The 20,527-nt window shown below is 43.2% G+C and overlaps 1 protein-coding gene across 2 annotated transcripts in view; it reads right to left on the bottom strand.

The window, feature by feature from the left end:
• Positions 1-4,507: 4,507 nt before the first annotated feature.
• NEDD9 (neural precursor cell expressed, developmentally down-regulated 9) overlaps positions 4,508-20,527 on the bottom strand; it is a 37,279-nt gene continuing 21,259 nt past the window's right edge. For both annotated transcript variants that reach the window (XM_005481724.4, XM_005481725.4), the window contains exons 3-7: positions 10,975-11,076; positions 10,030-10,125; positions 8,378-9,601; positions 7,952-8,041; positions 4,508-7,115 (exon numbers count right to left, since the gene is read on the bottom strand). In XM_005481724.4, coding sequence (XP_005481781.1) covers positions 6,624-7,115; positions 7,952-8,041; positions 8,378-9,601; positions 10,030-10,125; positions 10,975-11,076 — 2,004 coding nt within the window. In that variant the 3' untranslated portion in view covers positions 4,508-6,623. The remainder of the gene's footprint in view (positions 7,116-7,951; positions 8,042-8,377; positions 9,602-10,029; positions 10,126-10,974; positions 11,077-20,527) is intronic.

Below are 20,527 nucleotides of genomic sequence, written 5' to 3'. Positions count from 1 at the left end.
GGCTTTTTCTCTTTGCGCTTGACTGGGAATAAAGGAGAACTTGGATCACTGTGCAGCAAAATGCTCTGGGATCCTCTAACTGCACAAAAAGTTGTAAGAATTACTTTGATTCTTTCTGTAAGAAAATTTAAAGCCAAAGCAGGCTTTTTACTTTGTCTTTTCTTATCCTCTGCTCTCCTCCAGATTTTTCTGCTTGTCCTTGACTGTAACCTTCATTTAACCACAGTTAAGTCTGCCTTCACATAAATAGCAAATACTTCTGGGACATTGTTACTGTGCTTTCCTGGTTGGCAATGGTTTGGGCTGCCCTGGCTGCAGTGTTGAGCAAGATAAATCTGGCTAAGTAGGAAGCTGTGACGGGCCTCTTGAATTTGGTTTCCTGCAGCTTTACATCAAGGAAAGGGCCCTGATCGCTCTTTCTGTAATTAAGGGAAGTTACGTGGAAGGAGAAAAAAAGTCCTCGTGATTGCAGAGGACAACTTCCCCCACCCAGCAGCAGGATTTTTACATCCCTCCCTTGGCTGACAGGAGCAGATACTCTGTGGGCACAAGCCTGCACGGAAGCAGGGAATTGTGATTTGTGCCTGGGCTTATGGAATGTGTAACCCTCTGGGAGCCTGCTGCAGGCAGGGGCGGCAGCTGCTGCTGTTCCTGCGGCAAAGGCAGCGCAGAGCCGGTGAGCTGAGCTTCATGGATCTCCTGGACACCTGAGACTTCCTGCTCTGCGCTCCTGGTTGTACCACAGTCAGCCTGGCACGTGGAATTGTACAGAGACATCCTTTCCCTTGGTGTTCAGCAGAGAAAGGGAAGGTGAGGGCAGTGCTGAGGATGCCGAGCCCATTGCAGCTGCAGCAGCACTCCTTAGGCACTGGTTTCCCAGGCACTGGGCTTTGCCCTCAGCAGGGACTGGGAGGACTCCTGGAGATGGAGAGGCCAGTAGCAACAAAGTGAATTCCTGTGAGGAGCATTGACTTGGTGGAATTTGCTTGTGGGGGCTAGGGCTAGAGAGGTGAAGAAAGACAAAAGCAAACTGCAGCCGGATTGTGAGTTGAGCCAAACCTGATGCTGTCTGCTGAAAAGACAGAACTGAAGCACAAACTTCTGTGAGGAGGTTACTATTGCAAATTAAACCCCAGGAGAGATGGGAAAGTGATATTCTGCTCAGCACTGCCTCTCCCTCTGAGCATTCCAGCTTCTCCTGTTCAGCAGTCCACAACATCTGAGAGCAAAGGCTGTTTCTGCAGAGACAAGGGTTTATCAGGAGGCACCAGGAGCTTTTGCCCGTGGGATGGGCAACTACTGATTGTCTGCTGCTTTGAGAGCTGAAGAAGAGGCCTCTACAGCAGCTGTGTGTATGCCCAGACTGTGCCCTGAAATTTTGACCCAAAATTATCCTTGTTGGTCCTTTGCTCTGGGAAGCCACCCCTAAGTGGTCCTAGCCACTGACCTGGAAGGTGAGGGGATGAAGATCACCTTGATGTGAACCCAGCAGCTTCCCAGGAGCTCAAACAGCCAGGCAGCTGACTGGCTATTTCCTACCCTGAAAAACTCCCTGGCACTGAAGGCTAAATATTTGGGTTTTGAACAGAGAATGATGTACTTGGGTTTCCGAATTGAATCCAACAGCCGGCAATATGTCCAGCATGGTCAGGCCTTGCTCATGATGTGAACTCCGCTCCAAATTTAGCTCTAATTTAATCAAAGTGAAATTGTCTCTGGGCAGCACATCAGAGGGAAAATGAAGTAGTACAAGTTACTGAGAGTCTGTGCTTCCCCTCATGCACCCTCCCAGGAAGTGAAACATCATTCCTGCTCTCTGTGAAGTCAGCTGGTTTATAATAGGGCTGGATTAGATATTTTTCCTGCTGCTGTTCACTTTTTGCAGGTACTCTCAAGCCTTGGCTTCAATGCCCTCTTCAAGTCAGAAGAATTTCTGGGAGGAACTTTGCTGCGCTAGATACAACTGTAGCTTTGCTGTGGTGTTGAAAAGCCACACAGCTATATCCAGGCTCTTAGACAGAGAAAGCATGCTGTCACATGAATTTGTGTGCAAGTAACAAAAATATATTATTTTATAAAAGGCCCCAAATCTGCATTATCTAGACAGTCCATCTCTGAGATGGGAAAACCTTCTAGCAGTAAAAGGGCTCAGCTGACATAAGAAAGATACTCACATGCAGCTTTTGAAACTGCCAGAGTAACAGGCTAAGATGAAATGAGCAGGCATGTTTTAGAGTAGGGTGAAATGCTTTGTGTTGTCTTCTGGGACTGGCATGACCCTGGCTTTGCCCTGGGAATGTTTCTGTCTAAATGTTGACTAAAGCTGTGGACATTGTGAGAGGAGAAATAGCAAGGGAAGGTTAAGAATTACCTTTGGAGAAAATCCCATGAGCTTCTAAAGTCTTTAGGTGGAGATTGAGGCATGTTAAGGTAGAGCAGGCAGCCTGGAAGTTGCATAAGGAAAAACTGAATTTGGATCTGAAAAACTACAGATGCTTGGCTTGTAGGCAGAGGGAAGGTGTCACTGGTGTGACAACACTCTGAAGAGCTGGTGACAGGTGTGGGAGGGACACTTCTGAAATGCAGCCCAGATGTTTGTGTCAGAGAGTGCCAAAAGCTCCAGGGCCTAGAAGTTATGGGGGATGTGAAGATGCTGGGGTGTACTCTGGCATCAGGTGATGGTGTGGGAAGTGAGTGTCCTTCGCCCATACTGCCTGTGCTGGAGCAGCAGGCAGTGGCTCTGCTGAGGCTGCAGCAGGGCATTGCTGTGGGAAAGGCAGAAGCTGCACAAGTCTGGCTTCCAAGAGATGGCAGAGGTAGCAGCAGGGCCTTGTGCAGTATGAATTATGGCCTGTGTCATATTATTATGAATTGGCAACTTCTGTAATACATGCCCATGTGGCCACAGCTCTCTTCACAGAGACCAGCAGGCACAACTTTCCCAGGAAAAAAATCCTGAGAAAGCTCAGAGAAAGAAAAAACAATTCTTATCTCTATTTACTGCTCCTGTTGTTTGGCACATGTGGAATGTGTTATGGAGATTGTTTATCAAAGAGAGATTTCTTAATTGGATTCTGGTAATGGTTGTTTGGATTGATTCACCTATTAGGTCAAAGCTGTGTTGTGACTGTCTAAAAGGGTCACGGGGTTTTTCTTTAGTTTAGTATAGTATGTAGTGTAATATAGTACAGTATAGCTTAATAGAGCTTTTGTTCAGCCTTCTGAAAGCATGGAGTCAAGGCTCGCTATTTCTGTGTCAGAGGCTCCTTGCAACAATTATGCTCATTTCAAGGATGGCTTTTGCCTGGTTTTTTTCTCCCTTGCTCATCATCCTGGAAGAGGAAGGGTTTTTCTTACAAACTTGAAACAGTAATTACTTAATGGATGCAGTAAAGAGCCATGTGTGTTCTGCCACTAGTGTGAGGCAGACTTTTTTCCACATTGGCCATGAGACAGTCATTTCACACTGGCCATCATCTTGGTTGCCAAACAACAGCAGTTTCTTGACAACTGCATGGAGACATTGTGGCTCGAGGGAGGGGAACAAAGAGGCTCTGGTTTCTATTCTGAACTATTTTGTTTGTCCAGTCCCTTCTTTGTTGTTAGTTGACCTTTTTACATTTAGCAGGGGAGCAAAAATGGAGCACTCTGTGGAAGAGTGCTCCACAGAGCAACCCTGTATCCCCACCTGTCCCCTTGCAAGGACATGGTGAGCCAAACCAAGCATTTTGCTCTCAAGGTTTTCATTGCTCTCACATGTCCTGGCATTAGCAGCTCTCTCTCCTCCTTGCATCCCTGGGTGTTTGACAGGAGGCTGGGCAGTGAGTGCCTTGGCAGCGGTGAAATGTGAAAGTAACTTCAGGGAAAACTTTGTGATCCTTAAAGCCATGGAGTTTCAGATGGAACTCACACCCGCATAATGCTCAGCGTGGCATGTAGTAAAGAGGGGTGCTCTTACTACTGGCTATGGGGAGAAAGGTGCCTGTACTGAGCAAAGCCGCTTTTCCAGTTCCTGCATGGATAATGGCTTCACCAGTAAGTGCTGGAGAGGGGGAGCAGGCCAGAATGGGTGGAAGGCACAGCTGTGTCCCATGACCCCACCTTCCTGTGGGATCGTGTTGAGACGAACTGCCCCGCTCAGGTGAAGTGCCTGTCGGTGCCAGGCTGAAGTGAGGGATGCAGCTTATGCAGCAGGAATGCACACAAGGAATGGGGCAGGACTGTGGCTCAGAGTACTGCAGGCCCTCATAGATGTATTTTAGACTTGATAGAGTGGCTGAGTTGTATAAATGCTTCACCTGCTGCTTCTGGACAGGCAGAGAAACCGTCTGTCCCTTCCTCTTAAATCACCAAGTTCTCATTTCACACTATAAACAATGACCAGTGAAAAGATGGAAAATGAGTTCCTCATTTTAGAATGGCTTTGATAGCATCAGCAAGCAGCAGTATTTCCTTTTAATATACCTAGAAGACTCTGAAAACAAGAAAAAAACAAGATGAAGCTGCCTTTTTTTATATAAAAAAAGCTAGCAATTTTAATCATTCAAAAATTACTTTCTACGAGATAACAAACTGTAATACAGGGTTGCAATAAAGGTTCTTCTTTGGAAAGCACAAACTATCAACATAACCACTACACTTAGAAACACCTTTTCACTTTCTAAGAATATACAGTGAAAAAAATGGACAAGGAAATCCCAAACAACAATAGTACAAAACAGGTTCACACCAATTGCTTTTTGGCAACTGGTTATAGGTTACAAAATCACAACTGCTCTTTCAGGACGTTACACCAGGCCAAGCCTTGGAGCCCATCCTGAGCCAGCTGGGTTGTGCTGGCTTCCACTGACCTTCCAGGAATGTTATGCACTCTGGAATGTTATGGTAGTGACCAGTGGTCTTTGCTCTAAGACAATACCTTAAGGCTGCAGGGTTTCATACACAGCTGAAATGGTTCTGTCACCTCAGACAACAAATCCCATTTCAGTAAGGCACGTGTTTGGCTACAAAATGGGAAAGGCAGGAGTCAGGCAGAAGTGAGAAGTGCCTGTTTCCCAGGTGCTACTGATCTCACAACCCTGCTGTCACCAGTGACCTGGCAAATGTTCTGAACACATTAATGTGGGACCACCTTGAATTAATAAGGACAGTAGTGTTTCTGTTTAAAAAATGCCAGAATTACCTGGAATTTTCCTGAGCTACTGCTCACTTTGAAGCACAGCTTTTAGCCTGTGGACCACAGGCAAATGGTGTTCAGTGACTTATTTTTAGGGCGTTCACAAAAGGCAGCAATGACAAATAAGCTTATACGGGTTTTGGCGCGACCAGCATACATGAAATTTCTAAAGGAGCCTAACACTCTGCTAACAATTTTTAAGGGTCTACATTGAAAATTACCAGGTGGAACTGTGCGTATTTACTGATGGAACGGTCCCATTAAAACAGGACATTATTTTTGGCAACAGTGTAGTGCAGAAAAGACCAGCATCTACACAACAGAATTCTGGAAAAAAAGCCCAGTAGTTTAATGGAAATCAGAATTGCAACAGATGCAATTAATTCTCAATAATATGTCCTAGAAAATTAAGTGCTACTTCTTCATTAAATTGTGTATATGCTATAGAGATGTTTAAATATCTGTTATTTCAAATTAAACTCTTTTCTTTCCATACAAAATATAGTTTGTATGTTAATCCTTCTGAAAGGGATTGGTATTCTGAAACTTTGCTCATCCACAGCCTCAAAGATGAGCCCAATGGATCCCGGGATACCCTCAGGATAACTTGAGTCCATAAACAATAAGGCTTTCAAGCCTGACTGCTAAATTAAACTCCCAATGCAAGGACATACAAAGTAAACATGTATGAAATTACATTGCTTGGAATCCATCCACGGTTTTGAAATCCCATGTTGCACAGTTATTAGAAACAACGAAATCTGAATGCCAAAAGATATTAAATATATACAGTTATGCCTTCCTCCTTTGAAGGTCCTTTTTCTTACATGGCCTAAAAATGCTTTTCTCCCAAATGCTGTACACCTTGCTTGATATGTTGCTTATTGCAGCTGTGCATGTATGTTGGTCAGAATGACCAAATGTTTTACACAACAAAGTAACATCGAGAGGAGTTAAATTTCACAGAATTAATCTATAGAAAGTAATTTCTAAAAAGGGAATGGAGTTCTATGAGAACCATTACACTTGCTTCATGGATTGCTACAAGTAGGTTTCACAACCAAGTCCATGCACCAGCATCAAGATGGAATGAAACAAAAAGAGTGCAGCATCCAGTTAACAAATATGCTGAGGAAACAGGCTGTATATACAAAAGATATGCACTGTTTACCTGACACGTAATTTTTAAGGTGCTTAATTGATGTTTTAGGGAAAGAAGCAACATATACATATACGGTGTGTATACAAATCTAAATGTATATAAGAAACATAATACAGAACCAGACAACATTCCCAGATCCCTGATTTGATTAGACTCTCTAATGCATAAGAATGTATTTAAAATATTTAATAAAAAATATCTAGAAAAAGATAACATTTACATAAAAATAGCTCCAGTTTGTCTGCTCTTCTGCTTTGCTGCTCACAGATTGGATTTTGCTGGGTTTCATAAGGACGCCATTTGGGCCAGTGAGAGTTTGAACAACTGCGCGTGATGCGAGAGCTCTGTTACTCGGTCCACCATCCTCTGCAGGGATGCTGTGTTGGGGTAACTCAAGGCAGCCGCCTTGGTGGCCAGCACAACGCTCTTGAGCAGTTCACACAGCTGATTGCTGGAGTTCATCACTCTGTTGCACATGTCCTGAGTCGTCATCTGCCTCGCGAGCGTGTCCCCGATGAACACGAGTTTGTGCGCGCTCAGAATGATGAATTTGCTGTGTGCCACGAAGATCCGCGGGGGCTGGGAGGAGTTGACACAGCTGAAGAAGGCATCGATGGCGTTGAGGAGGGAGTTGAAGTGAGTCTCACACTGGTCGGAGTAGAAGAGAAGCAGGCGGCTGTCGTGGGAGGTCTGCAGGGCCTGCGCGGGCTTCCATTTGGAGATGTCGTTCTCCACTGGCTTGGTGATCTCTTGCTCCAGACGCTGAAACTGATTGATCTGAAAGGAAAAACAAAAGCTCCCATCAGCAAGTGTTCTTGTAAGATGTTGTTATGTATTGCAATTTCATTTTTGTGCCTCAGGACATCCCTGGGTATCCTACCTTATGCTAAGTCAAAAGAAACAGTATGTTTTCTAGGATCAAGTGCTTTGATTACCGTAAATCCAAACATGCAGAGTTCAGAATGGAGAAACATCTAAAATACCTCATTTGCATTAAAAAACCCCAACAACACAAACTCCTGAATTTACAGGCTATTGCTCATTTGGAGTATTCTGAAATCACAAGTGAGAGAGATGGATCCAAGTGGCAATGACTCCTACACAATCTTTAAAAAGCTGTCATCTCTGTGGGATTTTGAGATGAAAACCCTTTAAATCTCACCTCCTCACTGCTTGTACAATTTTCTGCCATACAATATGGCAACAACATACTGAAGAATTAATATGAGGGAAAAGTGACAGCCTTCAATCTTGTGAACCTACTGTTTTTAGCACTAAAAGTGATGTTCAGCACAACATTTAAGCTGATGGTATTGATGTTCCCTGAGCAGATGTGAAGGTGGCACATGTATTCAGTATGGTTCAGTGATTAAGGCCCTGGATGGCAGGTGAGGAAAGCCCAGTTCTCAAGCTGGCTTTGTGCCTGACCTGCTGTGAGACATCACAAAAGCTTGTTTCTCTTCTGTGGTGAAATTTTAGAGTTTTTAAACTCCTTGCTTTTTATTATCTGTATCCTTTGCACACTACTAAGGGCAGATCCCCTCCTGTTCTATTTGACCAGTGCCCCTTTGTGTGAGGAATTTCAGGGCAATTATACACCTGGGAGAACATACCTGATGGTGCTCTAGCTCCATTTTGCTCTGCTTGATGATATTTTCTTTCTCCAGAAGCTCCTTCTGTTGCCTTTCAAACTCTTCTTTCCCCTGTTTTGCATAACATAAGAGACTGTGTTAAATCAAAACTGCTTCTGAGCTAAACGACAGCTCAGAGGTCAGGAAAGAGGCTGCTTTGTATTGGCTTTTTCACTGGTAGTGCTCCACCAAGAGTACAGAAAATGAAAGGATAGTGTGGCAGAGCAAAAGGCTGTCACTATTAGAAATCCAACAGTCCTCTTTGACAGGAAGTAATCATCCTGGTGAAATTATCAAAAATCTTGAATACACATTAGCAGGGCAATCAATTGCTGCTTTCCCACAAGAAGCTTCCAGCAAAACCACAAACAATTCCTACATGCAGAACAAGGTGTTGGGTTTACCCACCTGCAGGTGAACATAATCATAGTCATCCATCCAGCTCTTTTCTGAGCCCTCACTGGTGGCACTGTAAGGGTGCTGACCTTTACCCAGGAGTGGGGCAAGGGAGCTGCAGTGGTTCTGTGCCTTTTCTCCATGCTGCTGCATCTGAGGACTGTCATACACACAGTCAGCAGCGTTCATTATGTTCTCTGCTGTGTTTTTGACACGGGAGCTGCCCAGTGCCTGTCTGAAGAGCAGCTCAGCGTTGACACTGATGGTGGTGGTCAGCTGCTTGGCATCGTCTGGGACTGTCCTTGCCACCATAACGAACCGATCCAGGTCATCGCACTTGTTCTGCACTCTGTTGACAGCTAGGACATTCAAAGACCAGCTGTAGCTGTTCAAGTCATGACTGGTTTGGGTAAGGATCTGGTGAGAGTCCTCCAGCCTTTGCACCTCCCTCCTCATTTTGTTGAGGAGGCTGATCTCAGGCAGGCAGGAGGCATTGGCTGCCGATCCTTTGGCAAACTGGAGGTACTCCAACAGCGACTGCTCTACCTTATCCACAGCAGCGTGGATTTCATTGATGTGTTTCTCCATGTACCCATAGGACCGCCAGTCTGGTGTGATGAAGGCTGTGAGGTGACTGACAGCTGCCTCCACCATCTGCTGGAGGCGATACAGCCTCTCTATGGCAGTGTCTGGATCTAGGATTAGTCTTTTGTCCTGTGCAGTTGATGCTGAATGAGAAGAGTCTTTTGATGTTGTTGACGATGTGGACATGTTACTCCTTGTGCTTCCTGTGCTGGAGAAAGACAACCTATTCATGCCATCAGTCACATCCTGTAAGCCTTTATTATCTTGGAGGACTGGTGGTGGCACATCATAGACACCTTCTCTTCCTTCTGCAATGGGATTTTCACTGAGTCCTGTCTGTTGACCTGGGAATGCAATTCCCCTCGGGGTATCATAAACATCTTTTTCAGGTGCAATCTGCTGTCCAAGAAAATGGTTTTGATGGTTTGTAGGGATGTCATAAACACTATGTGTCTGTGGCATTCCACCTGGCAATAACAGGCTCTCAGGAGAAATTCTATTAAGTTCTTTTCCAGTTGCTTTGGTGATGGGAGGAGGAATATCATATACTCCTTCTGGTCTTACACTGTGGCCCACTGAAGATGAAAAATCCTGCAAGTTTTCCCTCAGGGCTGTATCATCTTGGCATGCAGATGGAGGTGCAGCATAGACCTGAATCACAGAAAACAAAACATGAAACCTTTGACTAGAATAGTGAAATATTTACCATCTTCCATTTGGGATGGAAGATCTGCTATTGACTTTCAAAGAGTCAGATACTTATCTGAAGTTTGACTGAGAGTCAGTTTTAATATCTCATTTTTATCACTCATCTTGATACAAATTCCCACAAGCAGCAAAATCCAAAAGGGCAGCATGCTGCCACAAAGATAATGTAGCTCTAATTATCAATTTATAGTTCATAACCTTAATTTTGATGCAGTGCTTCACTTCACCAGTTTTAACAATTTAAAAACCTAAGGAAGTTTTTGAAGTACTGAATCTCCTTCTCCTTCAGGATCCTACATGAATCCTTGTTATAACACGTCTTTGGCCAGACATGAAAATACAGGATCTTGTGGAAACAGAGCAATGCTTACCCCTTTGGCAGGTGGTATGTCATACACTCCTTTTGCTTCTCCCATGGGAACTGGAAGTGCAGGCCCCTTAACCGATGTGGGGGGAATGTCATATATCTGAAGAAAGAATAAATGGATTACAGAAACAAGTCACCTCAGGGAAAGCTCTGCTATTAGATGGATTTTCGTATTTTCTGTGTTTCCTCTAAGAAAGTTTGAACATGACCAGAGCTCTTCTGGCTTTTTTTATATGAGAGAACATCTTGGATTTGCCTACAATTTTGGACAGTTAGGAGGAAATGCACTTTGCCATGTCTCCTCTGGGCAATGGTGTGGACAGCAGGCTGGAGAGACGAAGTCAAGGCTGACTTCCCTCTTGAAGGGTAAATCAGGGTCAGTCTATTACAGACACCTCTTGGGGTGAACATGTTACCAGAACTGATCACACCCTTCCATTCAGGAGGGTTGAGTTCCAGGTCCTGCCAGCATCCACTCTGCAAGCCTGTGGTGCTGGGCACTCACTGCTAAGGGTGCTCCCCAGAACAATGCTATAGTTCAAGCTCAGTGACATGGTGCAGCCAATAGATGGTGAAAACAACTCCCTGCATAGCAGCTGCTCATCTGGGTGATAATTTTACCCTTAGTGAGTGAATTACTGTCAACTATGCATCAACAGAGTACAGGGGGAAAAAATGTTCCCAGGCAGCAAGTTTATTCTGTTTAGATATACTCTTTGATCAAAACAGAGAGAACAAATGGGACTTTTGCGTTTGGTGGGCTGCCAAATCTTAGTCAACATCAAATAAAACTTTGAAATACGTCTGTGATCTGTGAATAAGCCACAGCATCTAATTAAAACATATTTTCTCTCTGAAATGAGAGAACTTGCCTTGCTTATAAAAGTCTGGTAGAAATTCATCACTTTTGTGCTCTGTCAGCCCTGCTGGCACTTTTATTGGTACTTACCCCTTGGAGAGGGCGAACGGGGGGGATATCGTAGGCATCCTTCTGGTGCTTAGAAGGGAATTCATAAACATAACCTTGTCCTGACCTGACTGGTGTTATTACCTGTGGGTAAAGCAAAAAGAGGAAAGGTTAAGTCTCTGAGGATGTTCTCTCTGTTACAATCCAATCCTGTTAACGTTCATGCATCATTGGCAATGTTAGTAACACCAGTCTGCATACCCTTCTGAGAGCTGAGCACTTTAAATGAGTGCTAGTAGCTGCAAATGCAGCATTTTTTCTTTCCAGACCAGCCCTGACATGACTGTTTGCTAGTGCTCTACACTGTCTTCTACTTGCCAAGCACAGATTCTGTGCAGGTCTGGGAGCTCTGTCCTTTCTTCCCACTGACCTCCCACTAGCACAGACTGCACAAGGCGATGGCTGCACCACCCACTCGCTGAGATCAGGGCTGATCCCACGAGGTGTGAGTGTCCCCACTCCTCGTCAGAGGCTTAAAATACTGTGTTTAGTCTCTGGGAGTCTACACCTTTGCTTGTAGAGGTATTTCCCAGCTACTCCAGCAGGACTCCATGTGTTACTGTGCTCCATAGCACAACATCCTGGAGAACTGAGTGTGAGTTGAGGCTTTGGAAGTTCTCTACATAAAAATGCCATGCTTAAACTTTCCAAAGCAGGACATTGAATTTTGCTGTCTCTGCTTGGTTTATCCATGTCAGTGGCTAAGAGATGGGAAATGTCAAGCCATTCTTGAAGTATATAATGCAATAACAGCCTCTGAAAAACAAGAAAGCTTAGAATTTACATTTTCTGACATTTTGTAAACCATTAACTACCAAAATGAGTGCAAATAAAATTTGGTTAAAAATAAATGCCTTAAGTCTTGGACAGCATCTGCACAGCAGAATTTCAGTATAGTGCGGTATAAAATAAATGTTACCTAACCCCAAAAGAGAACTGTGTTTGTAGTGGCAATGCTGGCATCTGAACCTCTGCTGGTGCTATTTAGCTCTAAGAAAAAAATATAAATACTGTAACTCAAAGGCACAACATGATAAATTACATAGGCTCGTATAAGATGTGGCTTGGTACTTGGCTGGGGAAAACTTTATACCAGAGCTACCTAACTCTCCTTAGAAATGTATGAGACATACCAATAGCATTTCTACCCAAACACTCAGTAAGGATCCCGCAAGAGTGTTTGCTCTAAGGAATCCTCACATCCTGGCCACATTTTCACACTGAGCTCTTCTTGACTGAGGTCTTCAGGGAAAGTCCCTCATGCTGACCCCCTACCTCTTCTCTGCTATGTTAACAACACAGGCTCTCCTTCTTTTCACTTGCTGCCCAGATTTGCCTGTGCAGTCTCTGTCCCTGTCCCATGAAACAACCACTGGATTCCCCCTCGGGTGGGTGCCCTGCCAGCACCAGGACAGGTCTGATTCAGTGAGCATCCCAAGGCAGCACCAGCCCTGCCCTGACTCTGTGGGCCTTGGGGGAAGGAGGAACAGTCACACCTGGCAGGCAGGGGAAGACCATGGCTTTTGCAAGTGCTTCTCCTTGAACTGCCATCAGACACAGGAACTGGAAGTGATAGAGTCTCCAGAATGCTGCAGATGAGAGAACTGCTCAATTGGCATGGGGCCAATAGGGCTTACACACACAGGAGTTTTTCAAAAAAAGAATCTAAAAATATTGCATTTATGACAGACCGTTCCTATCCCACAGAGTCACATACTGCATTGTTAAAGGCATTTGTGGGCTAAACTTTAAAGGAAGTTCTTTCTGAAGTTACTGGAAGCTTCCCATAATGGGTCACTCCACACAGTATCCCTCCCAGGCCACTCTCATGTAGTACTGGGGTTATTCTGTTTGCCAGAGAAAATTCTAACTTGTATCAACATCACCTCTTCATGCTTTTTCTGCCAGTGAGAGTTAGTGACCACGCTAGAATAGTTTGCCATGTACATTTTGAATCCTTTTTCCCCCCCCAGCTGTGTACTGCCAGTCAAATGCTTTCTACCCAAGTCAAGAACAGAAGGATTTGGTTTAAAGTCGTGTTTACTTAAAGGTTCCTTCCAAGGGCTACAAAATTACAACCATGGAGTTGGTTCAATGAGTCATTCAGCGTGTTACAGTGATCCTCTGGGAGAACTGACAATGTACAGTAAAAACAAAGGGCTGTTTCCTGGGTAGCCCATCTCCACCAGCCCTTCTGCTGCTGTGAACACAGTGGCATTAGGCTGCCTGCTAATATGCTGAGAAACTGCTTGACCATCCCCGAGAAAAGAAACAACGGGGTGTTCATGGCAGGCAGCCAGAGGCCCCACGCAGCGCTGGAAGCAGGAGGAATGATGTTGGCTCTGCTTCACCTGCTGCTCGCTGCCTACATGGACAATGCAGGACTCAGGATGTGTCAGGCTCCAAAAAGACAGATATTGGTTGCTCAGTGTGAAATTTTTATAGCAACTTGCTCAGTTTTGTTCTACACCAGAAGCTGAATGACTGAACCGCTTCAGGATAAAAGGAGACTCAGGGGAGACCTTATCAATCTCTACAGCTCCTGAAAGGTGGTTGTAGGCAGCTGGGGGCTGATCTCTTCTCCCAGGCAATGACTGACAGAACAAGAGGACACAATCTTAAGCTGTGCCAGGGGAAGTTTAGATTAAATGTTAGAAAAAAATTCTTCACTGAAAGAGTGATTGGGCACTGGTCTGCCCAAGGAGGAGGTGGAGTCACTGTCCCTGGACATTTTTAAAAAAAGACAGGATGTGGCACTCAGTGCCATGATTTAGCTGATGAGGAGGTGTTAGGTCACAGGTTGGACTTAATGATCTCAAAGGTCTTTTCCAACCTAGTTCATTCTGTGATTCTGTGATAAAAGACACCACCACTCTTCTTGCTCAGGGAATTGATCTCCATGAACAAACTCACATGCCTCTAATATAAAAAAGGGAGTTGATCCAAGCAGCACAGGCAGTAAGGCACTGAATCAGAGAAGGCTGGAAAAGACCTTTAGGATCAGTGGGTCCTACCATAAACCTGGCACTGCCAAGCCCCACTAAGCCATGTCCCTAAGCACACACAAGTAAAACCACTTGTTCTTCTTATAGCTAAACGTGGTATTTTGCTTTTGTAACAAGAATCCCTGGTCACAAAACAGATTATATCCTTGCACCATGGAGCCTGGAACATGCATGGAAGAGAAGCTTGCTCATGCTCAGTACTTGCAGAGAAATTCTGCCTCACTCTGCACACAGGAATTTCATGCAGCTGCAGTTACTCTGGTAGCCCATCTTTAGAGGCCTTTCCCACTTTTCAAAAAATCCTGACATACCAGATGCCATATGAAAGATTTACAGTATTACAAGGGTGCTGGTTTTATTTACTGTGCTGATACAATCCTAAAAAGTTACACTAAAGCTAGATGGACCACACAAAGGAATCCAATTTCACTCAGCACTGCAGGACTTTTTATACCATCTAGGCACTTTTGCTCTTTCCCAGACCTGAGGCAGTGGTCAAGCAGTGTCATTCCTTAATTTGGTTGAAACAAAAATGCGCTCTGGGTGTGTCTAACTGCTGTCAAAGAAAGTGAGAGGTTAAAGTGCAAAATCCTTGATTCTGGGTATTCATGACTAAAGTCTGCCTGCAACTGCAACTGTGGACAGAAGACCTGAGGTTCTGCAGGGCTGTGGTTAGCAGTGCACTCTACTTATGGTGGCATTTATTTTCCAAATAGAAATGCATGAGATGCTTTTATGTCAGCTCCTCTTGAGGCTTTCAAACAAGTCATATGAAAGGCGGAAAATATGATTTTAAGACACCCAGCAACAACCAAGGTTTGCTGATAACATGAAAGACAGCTTTTTTCTCCCAGTGACTTGGGTATATTTTCCTGTGTGGAGGATCACTATCCAGTAACAACATGTTATGAGCAATTTCACAGCAAAATCTCCTGCAGATGATAATCTGGTCTGTACTGAGTACAAGAATATTTCCTGTTGTACCTCCACCCCTCTTTCATTCCAATGCTTTTCCTTAAGCTGCACTGCTTATTCCTGGTCAATTCAGAACAGAAGAAGCTCATCACCAAAGCTTATCTTGAATAAACATTTTGTAACAGTAATTAAAAGAATGCCCCCACTACTTGACAAAGGAAAAATGTGGGGCATTTGTTCTTACTCTCATGACCTCACATGGGTCATCAGGACATGGGGTTTTGCTGCTTTTTCTGTCTGAGCAAGAGAGGTGGAGCTGGGCAGATGAAGTATGGAAGATAACAAACCCAGTCAGAAGTAACTTTTCATTCTGGATATTTACCCATAAATATATTAAATTAACTTGCTGCTTCTGAATGGGATGCTCAGCCCTTCCACTGCATTGCTGAACAATTTTTTATGGTTTTATTTTTGATGGTAGTTTACTTTTGAAGATGAATTCAGAAGGAAGGAGGTGACTGCAAGAGAAACGTTCCACATTAGCCACTTCTAGAACAGGGATAGCAGCCCCATCTGACACTCACAAATTTATTTTTGAACAAATGTCATTGCACTTCATACCTCATAAGGATTATTTTCCCTTTTACCTCTTCTCTTTCAAGAATGCCTGTGGTCACCCAAGTATAAAAAAATAATCCTGCATTTCAAACCAGCAATTTTCCTTGTTTACGTGTTAAAGGAAACAGATGGTGTTCCCACAAACCATCTAGCCCAACAACATTCTCAAAACATTGTTAACCACTTAATCCGTGCAGAGCAACTAACAGGAACCAGCTTTGGCTCTGGTGAAACGTGTAATGAGCCTTCAAACTTTCAGTACTGCAAAACAAAGACAACTGAGCAGAAAGTTTGTTCTGTTCTTTCTGAAGACCACGCTCTTCCAAAAGCAATTACTTGGGCCTTTTCCATGCCAATGGCATGTCCCTAACCAAGAAAAAAAGAGCTGAATGTGCATGTACTTTACAAAATATCCAGCCCTGTGGTTCATTAAATCCTGCTTTCCTAAATATAGGGGGGAAAAACCAACATTCTATTTCTTCCAGGATTAAAAGGCGTGTTAGGCTGCAACAGAGAACATTCCTAACTACGGAAACAAGAAGAGCATTCTCATTCTCGTGCTTACAGCAGATACACAACACTGTAGTTTACATTGTTTCACAAGGACAAAGAGCAAATAAACCTACTGTGGCAAACAAAATTACTCTGAATTTATAGCAGCACTGTGAGGGCAGAATTTGGCCTGTTCTCATGAACTGCAATTCCTGATATGCAGAATGATGGGTAACAAGGGAGTTTTACAGGTGGCAGAACTGATCAGAGGTACACTGCACCTCTGCAACACCTTGACCCACCCAAATCACAGGCAGAGGGGAGCTAAAAAGGGCAGCTTGGTAATTCCCAGTATGGCCTCTCAACCCCAAGAGCCCACTGATGCCTGCTGACTGCTTTTAAATAAACAGTGCTTTTTGGAGGTGGGAAAGAAGGGGCATATATTTTAAATTGGGACAAATAACTGCATTAAAACATATTTCCCCCCACGATGCTCTCCTCTTCACCCCTCGGGCAGGGCTCAGCAGCTGATGAGCTGCTGCCATCCACTGCTTGCCCTGGGAAGAGTTCTGCCCCGGTGGTGGTGCATAAAAGGGGGCTGGCATGAAGCCTGGGTGTGGCAAAAATAAATCAAAGTGTAAGAAAATTAAAAAAAAAAAAAAAAAGTCATGTCTGTTTACTGTTGTAAATGATTTCTTTAGATTTAACATGAAGCTCTAATTATTGAAATTCTGTTGCTGAGCCCCTTAAGTGGGTATGTAACAGCCACCTGGGCTCTCTTAGGCTTGGAACAAGAATAAAACAGACAAAGAGAATATAGGGAACTATCAGAGAGAATTAAGAGGAAAAGAACTCCCTATTCTCTTGAAGTCCTAGCCTTTTGCAAGGCAGGGACAGTGGCCATTGAATTATGTCAGATCAGGCAGTGAGCCACTTCTTAGCCTTTCTTTCTGTTCTGATGCATGTACTTAGGAAGCCATGTGCGTCTCTTTAAATGTTTTGCAATTTCTTTCCCCTTGAGGACGTTTCAGTGGCTAAGCTGAACTTGAGGAAGGTTGGGTTGAAAAGCACACAGGTAATTTAGGTATTTGAAAGAATCTGGCTAGCTGGCTAAAACTGTCATTTTTACAGAAAGCACACAGTGTTTCCACTCATGTATTCTGCAAGCTGCATCAGGATTTCCAGTGACTGATACTAAATTTCCTGACAGTAATACTTACCATATCACTTTCTGTTGCCTGCTCTGAAAAAAACCAATCAATCACGTTTTTACTTACTTATTTGCTGTATACAATGACAGTGTATTTCTCTGCTGCCAACAAGTAAAGGCTGGAGTTTCACATGTGCTAAGGATACTCTTATCAATGTTTGGGTTTGTAAGGTGTTAAGATTATGAACTCATAGCACCTTATTTAAATCGAAATAATGCATGAACATTGGACCACTATAAAATGTTCTGGTGTAGTATTTTCTGCCAAGACTGAGCTGCTGGAGAGCTTTGATCAAGTCTCACAAGCTGGAAGAGGATGGAGGAGAGGAAGTCTGTAGAGGCATGTTTTCTGATGCACTGGACTTGTAGCCCAATAATGAGTTGTTTCTAGTGCTAAGGCCCAAATGTCTCTGCCAGGCAAGAGGAAATGGGCAGAAATGGCTGTATAGATTTTCTGGGCTGAGTGAGTTATCAGCTATAACACACAGCAAGAAGGACCGCGGCACCAAGGATTGTTGTGACACTTCTGCCTGCTTCTGAGGGGGCGTTCACCACTGAGATTTCTTAGAATACTCAGATGTGTGAAGATAAGGAGAGACACATGACAAATACTACCCGGGTACAAAGCTGGTTTATTTCTTGATGCTGCGTTTATCTTTAAAAAACCTGCTTATTTTCTCCATGTGCTGTCCAAGACCTACACCTATGAAGATTCTGCTGTAAATGCTCTCAAAACCTAAAGCAGGTCCAGATGTCACTTATTCATGGTGTGTTAAAAATGCTTAACTCTTCAGGCTCAGGCATTTAAACAGAAACTTTTAAACGTGCCTATGAAGGGCCTCACCAGTAGATGTCCAGTCTTAAAAACTACCCCTGTGGTATTGTCATAACAGCATGTAAGGAAAATGGGTGTTACAATTTTGGGGATGTATTATTTCAACAAGACTTACACAAGTTTTGGGTTGTGAGTCTTGAAGAGATAGAGGACAAGTTGTGAAACAAATTTAAGATAAAAAATGTGACATCACAAGCTGGCCTGGATTTAAACCCTCAGTGCTGGTGAAAAGGGTATAACCAACTGCTTTGCAACTAGCCTAATCCTGAACTTTTAACTTCTGGTAGGACTTCTTCCATTAATCAGTACACAAAAGCAGGGTCATTACAATATTTTTAAGTTTTGCTTTTTTCCTAAATCTGAAGTGCAGGTTTATAGTCTTTCCAAACAACTTTTTAAAAAAATAAATCTGTGGAGTTACACAAATGTTCTAAGTTCTGATTATTATAAAATGACAGGGCTCTATGAAGTGTGGTGGAATAGTGCTGAACTTGCATTAGCTGTAGCTTTAGATGAGAGCGTTGAATTTTTTTCTCACTGATGTTCATGATTGCAAACTAAGTGCAGATAAAAAGGTCTGTATCTCCAGATCTTACTAAACGAGCTGTACAAAACACACAAAAAAAAATCTCAACAGCTTTGTCACTGGCAAGATTTTACTGGGAATTTTTTTTTCTTTATTTTATGATGTTTTCGTGATATGATCCCACTCACTCTCACATCAGCTCTAGGGCTTGCTGCCAGTTGTGTTATGAGCACATTTCTGCTTGCTTCAGTGGAACAGGCTGGCCTTGAACTGCAAGGCTGACTGGGAAGGGGTATTTCCAAGATTCTGGTAAGAGTCATTCTTGCTCACAAAATGTAATTAAAGACAGTCAAACTAACACTTCTGAGAATGTCCCATTTTTGAGAGGAGAGGAAGAGAACAAGAGAGATGAGCAAATCATACCATTACTATTAAATTATCAGCATTTTAAAGAGGAGTGTGAAGAGGATAGTTGTCCAACATTTTTGATAAGAGTTTTACCAGTGTCATGTCATCTCCATGACAATTACTCATATTTAGGCAGACAGAGACATCATCATTTTTGCATGCACTGGTCAACAGAGCTAAAAAGCTGATGTGTCACAGGACTGGTGATAGAACAGGCATGAACTCTGAAATAATGTCTATGGATGGGTCTTACAGAGAAAGAATCCCCCCCCAATTATCGTGTGATAATTTATAGTGGACAAATATGCACGACTGCTAAAGCATTCTCTGAAAAACTGTGATTAAGTCTGAGCTGCAGTTTTGATAAAGGAAAAGTATGTGGCAAAACTCAGCACCTCAGCATTTGGGTCTCTTGTCCATGATAAAAAAAAATAGTATCTTGCTTTGGCCATCCCAGTCTGTCTAGTCTCCCCACTTTAAAAAGGTTGTCACATAAGAACCAACTGCAAACCAGAGCTTGTTTTCTGTGCTCATAATACTATGACTGTCCCTTTTCAAAGACAGAAGTCCAAGTTTAGGGCAAGTTTGGCAGAGGAGAGGAAAGAAAGAAAAAAGAATGAGGTATTAAGACAGATAGGGCAGATTGTGTCTTGCTGTGAATGACATGAAATCCTAAAGGCTGACAATCAAAAACCAGTTTGGTTCAGTTCATACAAATAATTTTAATTCTTTTGAGGTGCTTCATCTTTTTTCTGTTATTTCTTTCCTCCTACACTGAATTTCTAGATTAGGGAGAAAGCTTCATTTGGGAATTGTTGTAACAGGGTATTTCCATGACTTCTCGTTTCCCTTCCTTTAAGACATTTCTCAGAACAGATCCTTCCCTGTCATCAATTTCAGTTTTTGTGAATCGGCATTTCCCAGTGGGCAAAAAAATGGCTGAGACAAAGCATTGCCAGAGTTTCAATTCCACAAGAGTGCTCTCAGAGGTACACTTGGTCAGAAACAATGGAAGTGGCCCTAAATCATTTAAGTTGGGAACTACACTGCTCTGAGAGAGGGAGGCAAATAAAACCTTTCATGAGGAAGAAGCTTGATTTGATTTTATTTCATTTGTAGGGCTCTCTGGCTCACAAGCTGTACTGGCTTCATTTCTGCATGGGTATCTCAGGGCAGCTGCACAGACAAGTGCTTCTAGTAAGAGGTGTTTAGATTAGCACAGCTTGCTTTGGCAAGTTTATGGAAGGCAAAGACACCTTTTAAACAGATATAAACTCCATCCTTAATTGTTTTTTTGCCAGACCTCAGTCATGACTGCCTGTGTATATTTAAAAGCTGTGATGGTAAGACCCAATGGGAATATATTACTGTCTTTTAAGGATTAGACTGGTTTATGGAAGGTTCCTGTCTCCTAGGAACTTAGCTACCTTAATTTCACTTTGCACCCATTTTAACAGTTTGTTTGGGGAGAAAGATTAATTTAGATTCATGTTAGGAAAAAAAATGCAATACTGCCACTGCTATAT

This window comes from Zonotrichia albicollis, chromosome 1, assembly GCF_047830755.1.
Source record: "Zonotrichia albicollis isolate bZonAlb1 chromosome 1, bZonAlb1.hap1, whole genome shotgun sequence".
Lineage (NCBI taxonomy): Eukaryota > Metazoa > Chordata > Aves > Passeriformes > Passerellidae > Zonotrichia > Zonotrichia albicollis.
The sequence above is the reverse complement of the archived record's forward strand: the minus strand, read 5'-3'. Positions and strand labels throughout refer to the sequence as shown.